Below are 18865 nucleotides of genomic sequence, written 5' to 3' on the forward strand. Positions count from 1 at the left end.
CGGTTCTCTCTACTCAACCGTCTTACGTCAAACGTAAAAGTATATCCAAACGTTGCGGTTCTCTATTCAACCGTCTTACGTCAAACGTAAAAGTATGTCAAAACGTCGCGGTTCTCTATTCAACCATCTTACGGCAAACGTAAACGTATTTCCAAACGTCACGGTTCTCTACTCAACCGTCTTACGTCAAACGTAAAAGTATGTCTAAACGTCGCGGTTCTCTACTCAACCGTCTTACGTCAAACGTAAAAGTATGTCCAAACGTCGCGGTTCTCTACTCAACCGTCTTACGTCAAACGTAAAAGTATGTCGAAAGGTCGCGGTTCTCTAGTCAACCATCTTACGGCAAACGTAAACGTATTTCCAAACGTCACGGTTCTATACTCAACCGTCTTACGTCAAAACGTAAAAGTATGTCCAAACGTCACGGTTCTCTACTCAACCGTCTTACGTCAAACGTAAAAGTATGTCCAAACGTCGCGGTTCTCTACTCAACCGTCTTACGTCAAACGTAAAATTATGTCGAAAGGTCGCGGTTCTCTATTCAACCATCTTACGGCAAACGTAAAAGTATGTCCAAACGTCGCGGTTCTCTACTCAACCGTCTTACGTCAAACGTAAAAGTATGTCGAAAGGTCGCGGTTTTCTACTCAACCGTCTTACGTCAAACCTAAAAGTATGTCCAAACGTCGCGGTTCTCTACTCAACCGTCTTACGTCAAACCTAAAAGTATGTCCAAACGTCGCGGTTCTCTCTACTCAACCGTCAAACGTAAAAGTACGTCCAAACGTCGCGGTTCTCTACTCAACCGTCTTACGTCAAACGTAAAAGTATTTTGTGATATGAAAAAAGATTAATAAACAAAAACAATAATTGAAATAAACTCCATAATAATACATTTATTTTACACAACTATACACAGTAAACTACGGGATATGATATACATGTATATGTACAAGATATAATGAAGACGACATTGCTGTATGCAGATTGAGGGCGCTGTCTATATGGAGGCTGATCAGCAGCAATTATATTATACTTTTTTTGTTACCACTATATTACACACACACGCGCACACACATGCTTTAAATGACAAGTCTGTCTCCGAAACAGAACCCAACGATCAACTTAAATATAGTACGCACCCTAATTTGCATAAATACCCGTCCAGTAACTTCTAGTTACAAACTAGTTAGTCAACATTTTCTAATATCGACTGTCAAGGCTCATATAATAACAGAAAGAATATAATTGCTAAATTGGGAGAATTAACAAATAGAAAAATTAATATAATATGTATAATATATACTATATAATTATATAAATGTATGTTATATAATCATATAATATCTATTCCTAATACATACATGTATATATAATTATATACATACTATAGACTATATACGTTTTGTATATTTACATATGAATACAGGTGGATCGTCACGTGATGACGAAACAGGTAAAAAATACAATACTGAGATTTTATATATAAAAAGAAATAATATAATAATAGTTGAAATCCTTGCACCAACACATGGTCTACATTATCACTAGAGAATATATAACTTTAAATTTCTCCCATTTTAGAGTTTAAAAACATGATTATAATATTATTAGGAATGAGTTGTATAGCCACTTACATACAAAGGTTATTTTTGCTTTTTTTTTAATGTAGTATATTATAGTACAGAAGGCTAGGATTGAGAGATTCGTTAATGCTAGCGTGTGCATAGAATGACATTATATAAGATAAACACAGCTTGCTAGAATCGTCCATACTTTAGTCTTGAAAAGCTACAATCATGGTGTATAACTGTGGTTTAATGGTACAACCATGGTGTTACATGTGCAACCATAGTGTTATAGGTATAGCCAGGTGTTACAGGTGTAACCATCATGGTGTGAAGAATACAACAATGTTTTTTTACATAAACAACCATTGACATTATGGGTACAATCAATGGTGTTAAAAGTACAACCATGGTGTTACATAATACAACCATGGTACTATAGGTACAATTGATGGTGTTATTGTTCCAATCTGGTTTTATATACACAACCATGGTGTTAGGGTACAGCCATGACATTATGGGTACTATCAATGGTGCTAAAGGTACAGCCGTGGTGTTACATATATAACCATGGTGTTACACTAACAACCATTGTGTTACACTAACAACCATGGTGTTACACTAACAACCATGGTTAAATGGGTACAATCGTAATCTTACAACAATTACTTTGAGGCATACACTAGTAAATTCCTTATCAGGTAGTTTTACCAGTACCACTAATACCATGGTTAAGTCCAACACTAAAAAGATGTTAATCTTTGCATTCAATTCTGGTGTACAGAGCAACTATAAGGTTAACATTATAGGCAATTTCTAGTATTAAACCTATTAGGTATTATGCATATCCTATTAAATATAAAAAAGATTAAATCCCGCAAACTGTTTTTTTTTCTTCTTTCAAATAACAATAATTGTCTTAAGCTAGAATATTTATTAAAGATTTGAATCAATGAGTTTATATTATTATAACACACATGTTTTACAGCATTTTTTTTAAAGATTTCACAATACACAAAACAACGACAAAGTTGAAAATCTTTCCTAAACATTGACACTTTCTTAAGATACATCCTTCATATACATTTTGCGAAACTGATTTCAATCATCCATCAATATATTTTTCATCTTATAATACCAAATATATTACATATATATTTTCTCATACCGTTCAGTTTCGCCAATTTCCTCGGTTCAACATTTTTTACTAGACACAGAAATCACAAACATGTTTTGTAAATTGTTACAACACACACGTGTACAAGCTAGAGTAGATAAGACTATAAGATTAATTCAATTGTTATTATTACAAATCAGTTGATTTGTATCTATTTAAACAAACTTAAAAGTTAAACCTCTCAGAGGCTTCAGTTAGCATGCAAAGTGATTAAATTAAGCAACATAATGATACATGAAAAATTCCTTTTAAACTCAAACAAATCTTTTGAAGTCTGTTTGTAAAATAAAATCATAGTTTGAATTAATTTAATCCACAAATTTTACCCTTTCTGTACATCATTCTCATTATTAGAAAATATTTATCCGTTTTAATGATATAGCTAGTTTGTATACATCACCAATGATATTTAATTTTGTAATCATTCTGTTGCTATCGTCGTACTGCAATACCTACGCAGTATAATCAGTTATAATTTACATTAATTCACTTATTCAAATTAAATTAAACAATTAAATGAACTCAATTAACAATAGCATCTTGTTTTAAATCAGACTTTTGTCAAGAGAGCAGCAGATTGTAGTTCATCTTAAATTTTAGAGGTAGAAAATTATACTTTTTACAACAAAAAAACAACCCAAAATGTGTATCTTATACAGGTAAATGTACACAAATTAATAAATGTTTATATTTACAATTATATTATTATGTAAAGTCAGTTCTCCGAAAACAGGACATCATCTCTTATAAATGCTAGAATTTTCTTTCAATCAAAATTTGTTCTGATTCGTAAAAACCCAGATTTATTTTTAGACTGGATGTTGTTGGTGAGCAAGAGTGTCCAGTTTTCGTGTCCAGTTATCATAGAGTTGACCGTATATAATAATATATTATAAATATATACAAGATAGAATAAGATTTTTTTTATATAATTATACTGTTATCATGTCTGATAGTTTTTACAAGATTAAAATGATGGGAGTCATTATCAGTAATCATTATCTAAATTACTAATCATTAAGATCATTATCACAGATCTTAGTGTCATGATTAAAACACCATCTGATTGGTTACCCAGAGAATTTGGGTTTACCAACACTTAGTAGCCAAAATTTTCTATAAAAATAAATGAAATATAATTAAAGTATGACTAAATTATTAATAACATGTTGATACATACCTAAATCATCGCTAATTGTTACATACCGGGACATATACTCACTCTCAACTAAGACTTTAAATATGCCGATCTGGCAACAGTATAAAAATGCTATAGTTGTAATTCTAAGGCGAAACATACTTTAATCTTCTATACATGTTGAGATAAATCCCAATTCGAATATAATCATTATCGTATATAAGTAAATTATATATGTTAGTTTTTAAAATTAATATACAAATTTAACTGAATAAAATAGCAAATTATAGAAAATAAAATGCTTGTCTAAAAAATGTAATATGTACCTATTAATAAATCCTAAAATTAGCAAAAAATATCAGTTATATGTTTTCTATCAAATTAGTCAAAAATTAAAATTCATTGGAATTAATATATAATTAAAAGTTACGTATAAAACAAACAAAAAATGTAATAAGTTTGTAATTTATTTTGTTGGACCTGATGCATCTACATGTCATAGGTCATGTATAGATGTCATAGGTCATTTCTAGATGTCATAGGCCATGTCTTTCAATATCTCCTTTCAAATCATCTACAATTGATAAGACTGCTATCAGATTAACGACTCACAACCATAATCATTTGCATAATAATCAAGGTAATTTGCATAATCTTGGTAATTTACATAACCAGGATCATTTGCATAACCAAGATAATTTGCATAACTATGATCATTTTCATAATCATAGCAGTCTAACTCAAAACACTTCGCATATAATAATGCCTACCTTTGCGACATGTTCGTCAGACTGGTTACGAGTCTACATAATATTATTAAAGTAAATTGTGCGATAAACGAAGAACCTTGAGCCTATAGCGTTATCACGTTTTGGTTAAAATATTCAAAAGACAATGTCACAACCCATGTCACATCTGCTTATAATTACATAACATTGTCACTTTTAAATCATCATTTATATAAAAAGTTAGAATGGTTGTACCTCATTACACAATACTTGTTTAATAAATGGGATCGTTAAGATGGCGGAGGACAAACTGATTTGACAATCCAATGTCGTACATGTTCACTAAATACCAGTTTCACTAGATTTATTTTAATACAAGTTGTTATCACTATATTAAAAGCAAGGCAATAGTTTCTGAAAATGACCATTTTTAGTAATTTACTTTGATATATTTAGGTTAGAATTTACGGAAAACATTGCAAATTTGCGGAGATTTTTATTTATAAATTTCGACAGACAGATATAAGGAGATTTAGTAGTGGTATTTAAGACGTGTATTCAAACTTTGGACTGTTAATTGGATAATACATCATACAAACATGGTAGCATTGTAAACACTTGGATTATTTCACAGACTTGAACCTTTTACATTTTTTATCTCAGGCATGGCACTCATATTTTGAAAGAATACTTGCATATTGCTAAACTCTAAAACACTGAATCAAAAATAGCATCAATAGTATTGCCACATGACCAAAGAAGATCATATGATATTAAAAATCAAATTAATATAAAACAAAAGGAGATTTTTTAAAATTGCCAGGCTTGGATTATGTGATTTTCATTTTTAATTTATAAATGTTAAAATTTTAACCATAATGCTAAAACTGTATATAATACATTTAGTAATAGAACTTATTTAAATGTTTGCCTTTTATCTAACAATGCTCTAAATTTTTAATTAATTATTAATTAATATTCTCTAGCTTTTATAAAATGTGGTTAAAACCTGCTACTGTTGACTACTTGCGTATACCCAGTACTTGTAATTAGATTTCAACTGCATATGTCCACAGATTTACTGCATTTCCATTTCTTGCGGTTCCATCATTTCACGCGACTCCATCATCTCTCGTTGTCGATCCACCATTTCTTGATGTCGTTCGAGTAACTCGTGATGACGATCAATATGATCGACCATCGTTGGTGGATGCAGTGAGTACGGACTCTCCAAGCCGGCTAGACCCTGATTTGCCGCTGCCGTAGTTGCCGGGAATCTGATCATCCTCTCGCCGTCACGCGTGTAGAACACGTGCCGGACTTCGTGACGTTTGGCTCGCATCATTGCTTTGTACTCACCAATTTTTAATTTCTTTCCGTCGATAATGCACGTCCGTTTGGGGCGTGGTTTATATTTGTAGTCGGGGTATTTCTCTAGATGCGCCTTGCTTAGTCTTGCTTGCTCTTCATAATACGGTTGTTTTTCTGTGTTAGACATGTTTTTCCATTTTGTACCTATAAAAAACAAATTATCTTCAGTTTTACGTTCATAAAAAAATATCAATAATTAAACTAATTGGTAAAAGCAATCTAAGTCAATAAAAAATACCAATGAAACAAATTAATGAATGGATTCTTGAACAGATAAATAGATTTTTTTACGTTCTACAGTCAATTTTAATTAGTTAATTAAACAAACAACTCTTTCAAAACTGGACTCGCTGAAAACCGTAACCGTTGTGTCCAGTTTTGGTACTTATTTTGCAATATCAAAATAAAATGTAATGTTACCAATTTATTGATGTATAATTAATTAGTAGGGCATTTAATTATCAATCATCGTATTAATTAATCAATCAGTAATTGTTATCATCATCACAATCAAATACTGCAAATGTAGCAAGCGAATCAACAACAGTGTCACATGACACCATAAGAACGTACCAAGTATTTTACTGATGTTTGAGTTATGCATGTCTGGATGCCTGGCTAGTATTTTGCGTCGTTCCTCCTTCGCCCATACCATAAATGCATTCATGGGCCGTTTGATGTGAGGCTTGTTTGGGTCGTTTTTACGAGTATCTCGATACATCCTGGCAATTGTTGCTGAAATATACAACCACATTTGATTAGGTTTGTTGTCCTACAATAAGATGTCCAAATATGGACACACAGCTTGTTCAACAATTCTACATTTTTTGTCATTTATATCATATTAATTATTAAATTTATTATGCCATTTAATTCTTTAATTGAATAATTAATACTCTATTAATAATTTCCATCTTATTTCAAAATATCTTTTATATTAAATTTCTCATATTAAAAAAGATGACTTAGTAATTAATAGCAGCAAATCTGTAATTAATAATTTTTTTTTTTTTTAATTTGATAATTTATATTGTAGCTTTTTACTGATTAGCGAGATTTTAAATTATATGGACCTAATATTTAATATAAAGATCTGTCTACACTATTAAACTAGTGTGATATGCCTAAATATGGTAGTGATATGCCCAAATATGGTAGTGATATGACATCACCATATCCATATATGGGCACATCACATTTTCTGTCACATAAAGTTTGATAGTGTAGACAGAGCTTTACTAAAAAAAAACTCAATGAAAATATAAATTTTTTTAAAATATAAAAAACAAATAATAACTTACATGGGTCTACTTGTATGTCGACCTTTGGCCGCTCGTCTTCTTCGGTAAGGTCAATAACAATACTACTATTACTTTCATCCTAAAACAATAAAGACATTTATTTATCAAATTAATCCAATTTACATTATTATACTTCAATTTATACTGAAATAAATATGATAAAAGAATTTAAAATACTTATGAATATTATTGATTATTCATTGATCTTATTCTTATACAGCAGTTGGGTTACAGAAAAGTGTCCCCTTAATAGAGGTGTTGCTTTACTGTTAAAACATTGTAATAATAATAATAATAACAATCAATATTTAAAATTGCTACAATAATATAGTTCATAGTATATTTTTGTATAGTTCTTTGTTTGTTTTATATATTTATATAAGGGCCCCTTGATTGTCAACATACCCTATTTAGGGTCACCCTCTATAATGAGCTTATAAAAAATAAAATAAATAAACAATAAACATATTTTCCCTTGTTTGTTTCTTGGGAAAATAAATCCCAAAGGAGTCAGTATTTATTTATTTTCAATGTTCAAATTTGAGTTGGTAAATAATAAAAAAAATTTCTTCTAAAATAAAACAGTAATATAAAAATTTAAAAATAATGTAAAACAAATAGTCTTTTTAAACATTTATTTATATCATTTCTTTTTAAACATTTTGACTCATTATCAGACTTAGACACAAAAAACTGTTGTTTTAAACCAAATCTTGTTCTTATTAACGAAACTAAAGATAGAGTAGACACTTGCCAAACAAGGAAGGATATGTTAGTAAGTGTGGGCCGTCAGCACAGACAAACCGACAAAAGAAAACCAAAGAATAGGAAGATCCTATAAAAAACTGGCGACACAATGTCACTGCGATCGGCGCAAAGCAAGATGAGACACAACGTGCTGAACGACATCATAGCTTTTATACCGAAACACACAATCATCAATAGGATATATATACACAGAATAGTTTTGCGTTGAAAACATGTTCGTATCGGCCTACGCTATTGAGGCAATTAAACCTGCTATTAATCGGGTAACCTTCTAATCGACAAGCATAGAAATAGGACGATTATATAATGCATTTTCTCGCAAAACAAAGCTTGATATACACTCAATAAATACATATTTAATTCTGTTAATAATTAATAATAATCATAACATTATATTGAATCCATTTTATGATTATGTACAGATCATTGGCTTATTTTTGTCAATATCTATAATGCTGTTTTTGTTTTATTCTATTTCAAAATAGGAAAAATTACAACACAATTTGACCTTGACTCGGCTACAGATATGTTGATATGTATTTAATAAACGACCTACAAAATGATTACACTTTTTTAAAACAAATGTACATTAACAACGATGTCAAATCCATGTTGAATCTTGTCATTTTTGTCTGATTAATTTCCATTAAAATCCTCCAATAGTTTTATAAAAAATCCTTCATCTATCGAACAAAATCCATTGTCATCTCCCCCAATCCATATGTTGATCTTACAAGATCTACTGCTACTTAATTTAGCAGAATATCACGAACACATCTCAACAAAGTTTACTTATTGGTAATATCTAAGTTTCATAAAGGATCATGTCATAGTTATTCTACTGCAGTTACTGCAGAAAGTGCATTTTTTACTGCAGTAATTTAGTATGGTTTTAATGTTTTTCAATACACAAGTTTCTGAGCTAGTCACTGCAATGTTTATTGCCAGCTCATTGTCTTTTACCCAGTTAATCGTGGATCCTAAACATGCTAGTATCGAATCCCTTCTTGTAGAAATTCATGTGGCTTCAGTCGTAATACGGGCATCAGTTGTCTACAGACCCCCAAACTCGCCTGCGATATATTTTACTCATCTTGAGAGTTTCCTGGAAGACTATTGTGATTCCAAGGATTTTATCATGCTAGGCGATCTTAATGTGGACATGCTGAAACCACACACGAATAGAAACAGTCTCATGCATATCATGGACTTATTCAATCTGACACAGATTATCCCGAATGCAACGCGTACGACCAGAGACTCTCAAACGTTAATTGATGTTATACTCACAACCAACAAGGAATTACACGACAACAATGCAACGTTGTCGTCAGACATAAGTGATCATGACTTTATTTTTACATCAATACGTACCAAACCCCCCAAGAATGTACATGATCAGCGGACCTTCAGAGACTTCCGAAATTTCAATGAGGATAACTTCATTAATGACCTGAAAAAACTACCTTGGAACATAATTCCTCAACTTGATGACGTGAACGTCTGTTTAAAAGTTCTTCACAATTTCCTTGGTGGAGTAATTAATGTCCATGCTCCAGAAAAAACGAAACGTTTTAAAAAAAGTTTGCCCTTGTGGTTAAAAGGTCGTGATGACATATTGATTCTGATGCACGAACGTGATAGATTAAAGTCAAAGGCAAAACCAAACGGTCAAGCTGAACTATGGTTACAAATTAAAAAATTAAGAAATCAGATTAATAAAATGTGTAGAAAGTCAAAAGTTAATTATTATAGGAACTTTTTAATTGAATCTGCGAATGACACCAGCAAGATGTGGAAAGGAATGAAACATTTGATCTCATCAAAGTCTAACTGGTTGCCATCTTCTGTTAGGATCAATGGTCATGCTTCTTGTAATGAAAATGAAATTAGTAATGCATATAATGATTATTTTGTAAATATAGCTACTCATCTTGACAATGCACTTGCAGCTAATAATGTTGATCCATGTTCTTACTTACCTTTATTTGATTCTCAATTTGATTTTCAGAGGGTATCTTGTGAGTCTGTCCTGGAGCAGCTTAGTCGATTGGACTGTGGAACGTCGCTTGGAGTAAATTGTTACCCTATCAAATTGCTCAAGTTGGCAGCCCCTGTTATTGCGCCTTCTGTGACATTTATCTGTAATCTTTCACTTTCATCTGGTATTTTTCCAAATGACCTAAAAATCGCCAAAGTTGTTCCCATATATAAAAGTGGGGCCAAGGACGAACTCAACAATTATCGACCTATATCCGTTTTACCGATCCTTTCTAAAATCATTGAACGCGCTGCTCATATCCAACTCTATGACTATCTTACAGCACAGAACATTCTCTCAGATAACCAATCAGGCTTTAGGAAACACTTCTCTACCACTACAGCACTTACTAACACATGTGACAACTGGCTCGATGCTATGAATGGGGGTCGCCTCACCGGGTCAGTTTTCATAGATTTAAGAAAAGCTTTTGACACGGTCAACCACAAGATCATGCTTAGAAAATTGACTCGGTGTGGTGTATCCTCATCTGGCATCGAGTGGTTCACATCATTTCTAACTAACCGCACTCAAACAGTTAAATTCAAAAACACTTATTCTAATTTTCTCACCATAACACACGGTATACCTCAGGGGTCCATTCTTGGACCCTTGTTATTCACAATTTACATCAATGATCTTGCCACTGTTCCAGAACATGGCACTCTTGATCTTTATGCTGATGATTCCACCCTCTATTATTCGCACTCTAACATACATATAATTAACAGAAACATCAACTCTGACCTCTCACTAATTAACACATGGCTCACCTCTAACCGATTATCATTACACACTGACAAAACTGAGGCGATGTTAATTGGCGTCCCTCAGCGGCTTAAACACAAAACAATAGACGTATCGATTGCTGCACAACCGATCAAAGTAGTAACTAACCACAAACACTTAGGTGTGCACATTGACAATCAACTTAACTGGCATACCCATGTCAGTAAGTTGAGCTCTACACTTTCTTTCAAAATCCACACACTTGCACGAATTAGAAAATATCTTGACAAACGTACAGCACATTTATTTTACAACACATTAATTTTACCACACATTGACTACGGTGCTCTTCTCTGGGGCACCGGAAGTAAAACAAACATTAATAAGATTCAAAAACTTCAAAATCGCGCTATGCGTGTAGTTCTTCAAGCTCCGCCTCGCACCAGCACTCACATTCTTCTAACATCTCTACACATCATGAATGTGTCACAGAGGGTGCAGTACCAGGTAGGCTGCCTAGCTTTTAAAGCTATGAACAATATTGCCCCTCGATACATCGCCCAACGATTTTCCACTGTTCCGATACACTCTATGAGGACTAGGGCTGCTTCCAGGGGAGACTTACTGGTACCCAAAGTTAAATTGGAATGTTTCCGGCGCTCTTTTATTTATTCTGCTAGTATTTTATATAATGTATTACCTTCTGTTTTGAAAGAATGTACCAATATTAACTCGTTTAAATTTAATTTTAAAAAACACATTTTATCGTAATTGTCTAATTGAATTTTTTTTTTTTTTTTTTGGATAATTATTTTTTTATATAATAGTTTTAAATTTAAATGTATATAGTAGATTCGTATTAGTTAAGTATAGTTTTATATATTTTGTCATTTTTAAGAGGGCCCCTGAATATCAGCTGGCCTGCGGGTTCAGCTGGAAGGGTTACCCTCTATAAATAAAGTTGAAAAAAAAAAAAAAAAAAAAAAACTAGCATGTGTATGATCACCCCTAAAGCTTGGTCTACACTATTAAACTAGTTTGACAAGAAAAGTATGCCCAAATATGGTAGTGATACAGTATGCCCAAATATGGTAGTGATATGACATCATCATGTCCATATATGGGCACATCACATTTTTTTGTCACATAAAGTTTGATAGTGTAGACAAGGCTTAATACAAGCTTGTATATTATATTCAATTAAAAATAAATTATATTGCATAAACAATATTTTTTCGAAAGATAAGTTATTATTAAGAGACAATAGCATCTAGATTAATAGTTCATCCTTCCTATAGTATTATCCATAAACTATCTTACACAGTAAAAGAGGAGGCATAAAGCAAGCCAGTACACAGAATCCGGTTTAATTTTTAGAGTTAATGAAGCGTATAAAAGGCAATTTACAGTGGGTCAATTCAAATCACATCACAAGTAGTAGCAAAGTACATAATAACCAGAAAACAACAGAAATGATTCCGTGAGAAATTCCACAGCTGTACAAACTAATTTCTTTTCCCGGTTTTCATCTTTCACGCAATGCCAACTTATTTGAACTTACTCCACGGTTTTTAAAATCTTCAAAGACAAGTGGACAGATACTCGCATTTAAAAATAACCCAAATGCTAATAAGGTGGCGCCAGAAATTAGGGCGACAGTTGCGATAAAAGATGCTAATGAGCTAGAAATGATGAATGGTTTATGGAGTTAAAAGTTCGGTTGTCTATTCATTTCTCGTAATAATCTTATTACTCTGGGGTCACAATGTAATTAAACTGCGTTATATTATAATACACTTCAAAATATATAATATGATGTTCTATTAAAATCACAGGAATACTGTAGTTTTTTTTTCAATCCAAACCTTAAGCTCTGTCTACACTATCAAACTTTATGTGACAAAAAAATGTGATGTGCCCATAATTATATGGACATGATCATATCACTACCATATTTGGGCACATCACTACCATATTTAGGAACACTTTTTTTTGGTCAAACTAGCATATTGAATGTTATGTTCAAATAACATACATGTACACTATGGTAGGTTATCTATAAATTAACCCTATTAAAGGGGCACCCCTATTAAAGGGACACCCCTAATAAAGGGACACCCCTATTAAGGGACACCCCTATTAAGGGACACCCTACTAAAGGGACACCCCTATTAAAGGGACATCCTTATTAAAGGGACATCCCTACTAAAGGGACACCACTATTAAAGGGACATCTCTATTAAAGGGAAACTTCTATTAAAGGGATACTCCTATTAAGGGACACTCCTATTAAAGGGGCACTGCTATTAAATGGACATCCCTATTAAAGGGACACCCCTATTAAAGGGAAACTCCTATTAAAGGGATACTCCTATTAAGGGACACTCCTATTAAAGGTAGACTTTTCTGTGAAACAATGGACAATATATGTGTTAACACTACAGCCAACCACTATTTAAGGGATACTAAAATGAATAAGATACAATACATGTTTTGACACTATAGCCAACCCCTATGCAGGGCCCTGAAGGTTTCTCATTATACTCTAATAATAGAGAATATAGAATTATCATTGAAATTGGTTCTGATATAACAATTTCAAATGTTGTAACATTACTCTTCAGATTCCTAAAACTGTTCCTCAAAGCTAGAGTAGCTCTCATTGTTTAAAAATGTTTATTCAAAAAAAATCCTATCGATTTCAAAGCTTAAGAAAACTTACTATTGGGGTAAGCCTGCAGGAAAGAATATGATGTTCCCACCGGAAATAAAATTGTATATTTAATTGGTAAATGGAATTTCCACCTGTGATCATATACCATAAGGTAAAAGTTTGATTTTAAACGCATTCCTGTAAAATCTCGCCCTGTTAAAGAACACAGGTGACCATTGTTGTTACAGCCACGCAAACTAGGTCATGGAGAACACACCTCCCAACACGCTGCTCAACGCCAGACAAGGGAGTGTTAAGAGGCGCATATAAATCATACAAAATCATGTGACAATGTTTGGTATTATAATCGTACTTTAGATGTTTTCAAGCTAGATATGAACCCCAGGCTTAAACACATTCCAAATTTCATCCTATTTATAATCATCTCTGAACTCCAAAAGAAATATTTTACATCTGAAATAACATGCGAAACGAACTGTATTATGTTTTAGAGCTAAAAAGTGCGATATAAAATGTAATGGAAAATAAAGAGAATATTTTGTTGTTTAATAAATAAGCCAATCCCAACGTGCTAGCTCTATATAGATATAATAGAAAGTGATAAGGTTGGATGTATGTAAAGCTCTGTATGTCTACATTATCAAACTTAATGTGACAAAAAATGTGATGTGCCCATATATGGACACGATGACATCATTATCACTACTATATTTGGGCATATCACTACCATACTGTATATGGGCACATCGCACATTATTTGTCAAACTAGTTTGATAGTATAGACAGAGCTTTAGTTACATACATCAAATAAGCCTACTGTATACACAATGAACACTGTGCTCCTAACATGTACCCTTTTATTCAAGGGGTAGCTAGTTCACTTTACAGAGACGTATTTTGATCAAGCTGCCATTTTCTATTGTTAATATTATACATGTTGTATTGTATGAAACATGATGTTGATACTATGCTGGGTTTTTAACACTTATACTAACAATTAAGTTAAATTGTCTGGCAAAATAATGTGATATGTTTTAAACGTTGTCTCGTAATAACAAAAAGGTCCTGTTGTCTTTGACGTGGTGCGTTGTCTAGAGATTCAAGGTAAATAAGCCGACACTTATAAAGCCTAAACTAGATTTTAAGAAGAATTCAAAGCCGTATGTATTTAAGACAACAGGTGGAGGAAACAAAGATCATATACACATTCCTCAACATTATACCAACAACCACATAAATACTTTTACAATATTTATATAAAGATTATCACTGGTAGACAACAGCTGCAGAAAATATTCTGAACTTTTTCCAATAGATTTCATATTACTAGCAGTTTTAAATATTTATATAAAAATATTGAAATTAGAATTTTATAATTGTTTTTCATTATTTGTTTGTTTTTTAAGAATTGATAAAAATGTTTGTAACTAATGAGGAATGACTTTCGTAAAGGGGGAACGCCATTTAAAATTCTCCTATACTTATGTGAAATCTTTAAACATTTATCAACTTAAGTGAATGCACTTAGTATTTAAGTGAAATATCTCACTCAAGTGTGATTTGTGAATTCAGCCACATGTCAAGTTTTTGTATGTTTATAAATGTTCTAGTTTATTGTTGCAACAACAAAGTGAAATTTTGTGTCAGAAATGCGAGCCAACTTCTTTGGAAATTATTATTACAGAAAAACTTTATATTTGTTAAAATTGATTCAATATTTATTTTTTTAGTTAAGGAGGTTTGTAGAATTATGTTATGCCTATGTTTTCCTGAAGAAAAATCTGTCTGTCTACACTATCAATCAAACTAATTTGACAAAAAAAGTGTGATGTGCCCAAATATGGTAGTAATATGCTTAAATATGGTGATAGAACATCATCATGTCCATATTTGGGAACATCACATTATATTATATCACACTGTATACCTTGTTGTTAGTTATAAGAATAATTTATGGCCTTGCACGCCCTTGATGAAAAACACCTTTGGGTGATCAAGTTCTCCATGTTTAAATAAAGTATTTATTATTATTATTATTTTTTTGTCACATAAAGTTTGATAGTATGGACAGGTTTCACAATCTGTACTACAGGTTTGCGACTACATACACAAACACCAACCTGCAAGATTTGCTGACGTACATCATTTGTACTTGAGGTAACTGATGGTTCACCAATTCCTAACGGATGAGTCGGGAGATGACTTGACAGAGCTTCTAACGCTATCTTCTCCTTCTCACCCGTTATCACATCTTGGTAATAAGATGGATCAGGAGGCGAACCTAAAACAACAAAAATAAAACATTAATATTATAATTATTATTATTACTATTTATTTACAATATAATTAAATATTAATTAATGCTATTTTTTTTTCTCTTTTCAATTCAATTCAATCTTTATATATTTAGTTAACAAACATGAGTACAATAGTAATCAATTATTATTAATTAATAACTAATATTAAGTATTAATGTTCAGCGCTTAGAGGTTTCACAACATTTGGTGCTATATAAATCCAGGATATTATTATTATTATTATTATATATTGCCTCAAATGAAGGGTTCTATAGCAATACAATATACATAGGAAATTGTGTTGCTCTGAGACAAAAATCAATTAAAATAAAAACAATACAAAGTAAAATAAAATAGATTGTTATAAATATCTATAGACTTTAATCTGAAATAAAATATTAATTAATTAATTGATTAAATTCTGATACATAGAGTAATATTTTAGAGTGAGTTGTTACCCAACACAGATTACAGGCGTATTATGAATAGAAAATTAAACCATTCTAATATAAATAGTAATTTACTGATTACTCTGTGTTTCGTTCACAATTTAATTAAAATAATTGGCGAGTTATTTGCGTAATGGAAAAATAGAAAGTAGCTTAAAGACCTATCTGTGAACCTCGGGTGTCAAGGTCAATTACAGCGTATTCTTCGGGAGGAAGCGCCCCGGCGTTCCAATTAATGGCGACAATATTGGTACAGGTTCTTTTTTGGGCAATTTTAGCCAACTAATATAGGAAATGAATAATTAGGTTTTAGTGAAATAAAGCACTTTATTTCAAGCTAGGGTTTAACAAACAAGTCTGCACTTGTGGCGTAGTCCATCCGATAGGCAGTGCCTGGGTCGACTTTATTAATATAATCCGTTGTATAATCCTGGATTTTTATTAAATTTTTTGACTATTTGAAAAAAAAATCAATATATTTCAAATATTCCATTATCATAAATTTCAAAAAAAGATTTAGACATATAAATATAAACTTTATCATTATTGTGGTTAATATATTATTATTAAATATTATCAAAATAAAAAAGTTTTAATTTGATTTGATTAATATGTTTTTTTCTTTAAAAAATATTTTTTTAAATTTTAAATTACTTTTATATATATTTTTATTATTTGTTTGTACTATTATTTTCTTAAATCTATCTTATAACTCTGTAATAAGTATATTTTAACATTTTTAAATTATTAAAATAGTATACTTTGGTTTTAATTTAAAATCACATGCACTTCTTTGAAATAACATTTATACATAGTCACATATACATTTACATATATCTTCAAAGGGAATTCCATGAAAATGGCCTTCTGATAATTTGTGGGCTTATAGTGGTCAAAAACAATAGGTTATAACTAAGTCATGTACTAGGACAAACTTGGGAAATCAACGCATAAACGATTTCAGATGTTGGAGAAAGTGATTCGTTTACTGCGGCAGTCTCGTTAAACACATGTTCGTGATGCGTGTTGTAATGAAACATGTGCAACATATCAACGGTTCACTCCCCCGGTAACTTAAATAGAATTTCTTTTCTCGACTCCCTTATTGATTTCAATGGTAGGTTTAAAATTCAACCAAGGGATAAATAAAGTTATAACAATTAACGTCTAATGAAACAATAATTCAAAGAGAATTGAAAGCTTATGTTAAACTATTTTTGGTGTATGTAGACGCGTACAAAAAGGAATTGAATCAATTCATATAATAGTTGTGCAATAATGTTGATTTGCCAATGAGAGACTTGACATGAAAGTATTTACTGTGAAATTGATCACGTTTTAAACATTTGCCAACATTCAGGACAAATTCTTTCGTCCGGTTCAAATTTGCGTCTCTTTAAAGCACTACAGCAATTTAAAAAAAAAATGCTTTGGTGAACGAATTGTGAAATATTGAATTTAAAAATTAATACAATTTTTTTTAAAGTAATAATTTTATTATATTGACATTTTAAAAAATATATTTTAAAAATATTATAATCTTTATATTTCTTTCTAATAATTTTATTATATTTACCTATTTTAAGATATATTTTTAAAAATGTTTAAAGTACATATATAGAAATTTCAACAAAAAATACTTTGTTGAACGAATTATGAAATATTAAATTGAAAAATAAATATAATTGTAAGTAATAATTTGATTACAATGACATTGATAAAATATATTTTAAAAATATTATAATCTTTTTATTTCTTTCTTTTAATGCTGATGGAGTTTTGCTAAATCAAATTTAAAAGGAGGTTTTATGACATAAATAGGTGTTTTTTGTACTAATTTTTTAAAAACTTTATTTGGCTATCCAGGTGTAGGGATTGTGTAATTATGCATACTTGGAAAAGTGTGAGGGAATCAATATATATAAGTTATTAGAAGTTTTACATTGTTTTTTCTTGAGAAATAAATTTATTTTTAAATTGAAAATCGTAGTAGGATTTTTATTTTAAAATGGCATATTATTTTCCACAAATCATACAGAATTAATTTGAATTAATTTAAATGATTGTAATATGTTTAACACATTTTTAATTGATTGGCTATTATAAAAATCATCTTTTGGTACTGATTTATTTTTTTGATATATTACTGTGTAGTCAGATACTAGTGTATATCAATATATAGTATGCAATATCATTTTACATATATTTACAATAACTGTACTTCATATAAATTATGAGACATAGTTATTGGAACAGAATAGCTAATATGTTATTTTTGTAACATGAAATATTATATAATTTAGAGTAAGTTTATCTGTAAGTGAAAAATCAAACATAATTAGATGTGCTGTAATATACATTTTATAACACTAACAGCAATTACCATTAATTTTGCCAGTTCAAAGGTCAAAATCGTAATTGACGAGACGCTTTAAAGCATTTACCTCGTGGAAATATTGATTAGGATTTTGTGAGGTAATTACTTATTAATAAATATAAAACTGCACATAAAAATAAATCATTATTGTTAGCGTTCATCGTGCATTTCCTATTGCATTTTCAGAACAAAACACGCCATCTGTCACTATTACTAACTCCATAAAAGTGTTGTCTCTTATTTC

At 31.0% G+C, this 18865-nt stretch overlaps 1 protein-coding gene across 3 annotated transcripts in view; it reads right to left on the reverse strand.

The window, feature by feature from the left end:
• Positions 1–873: 873 nt before the first annotated feature.
• The window catches only part of LOC144848764 (transcription factor SOX-5-like), a 63052-nt gene continuing 45060 nt past the window's right edge, over positions 874–18865 (reverse strand). For all 3 annotated transcript variants that reach the window (XM_078705676.1, XM_078705675.1, XM_078705677.1), the window contains 4 exons: positions 15619–15779; positions 7287–7365; positions 6559–6720; positions 874–6129 (listed from right to left, as the gene is read on the reverse strand). In XM_078705676.1, coding sequence (XP_078561802.1) covers positions 5693–6129; positions 6559–6720; positions 7287–7365; positions 15619–15779 — 839 coding nt within the window. In that variant the 3' untranslated portion in view covers positions 874–5692. The remainder of the gene's footprint in view (positions 6130–6558; positions 6721–7286; positions 7366–15618; positions 15780–18865) is intronic.

This window comes from Antedon bifida, chromosome 7, assembly GCF_963402885.1.
Source record: "Antedon bifida chromosome 7, ecAntBifi1.1, whole genome shotgun sequence".
Taxonomy (NCBI): Eukaryota; Metazoa; Echinodermata; class Crinoidea; order Comatulida; family Antedonidae; genus Antedon; species Antedon bifida.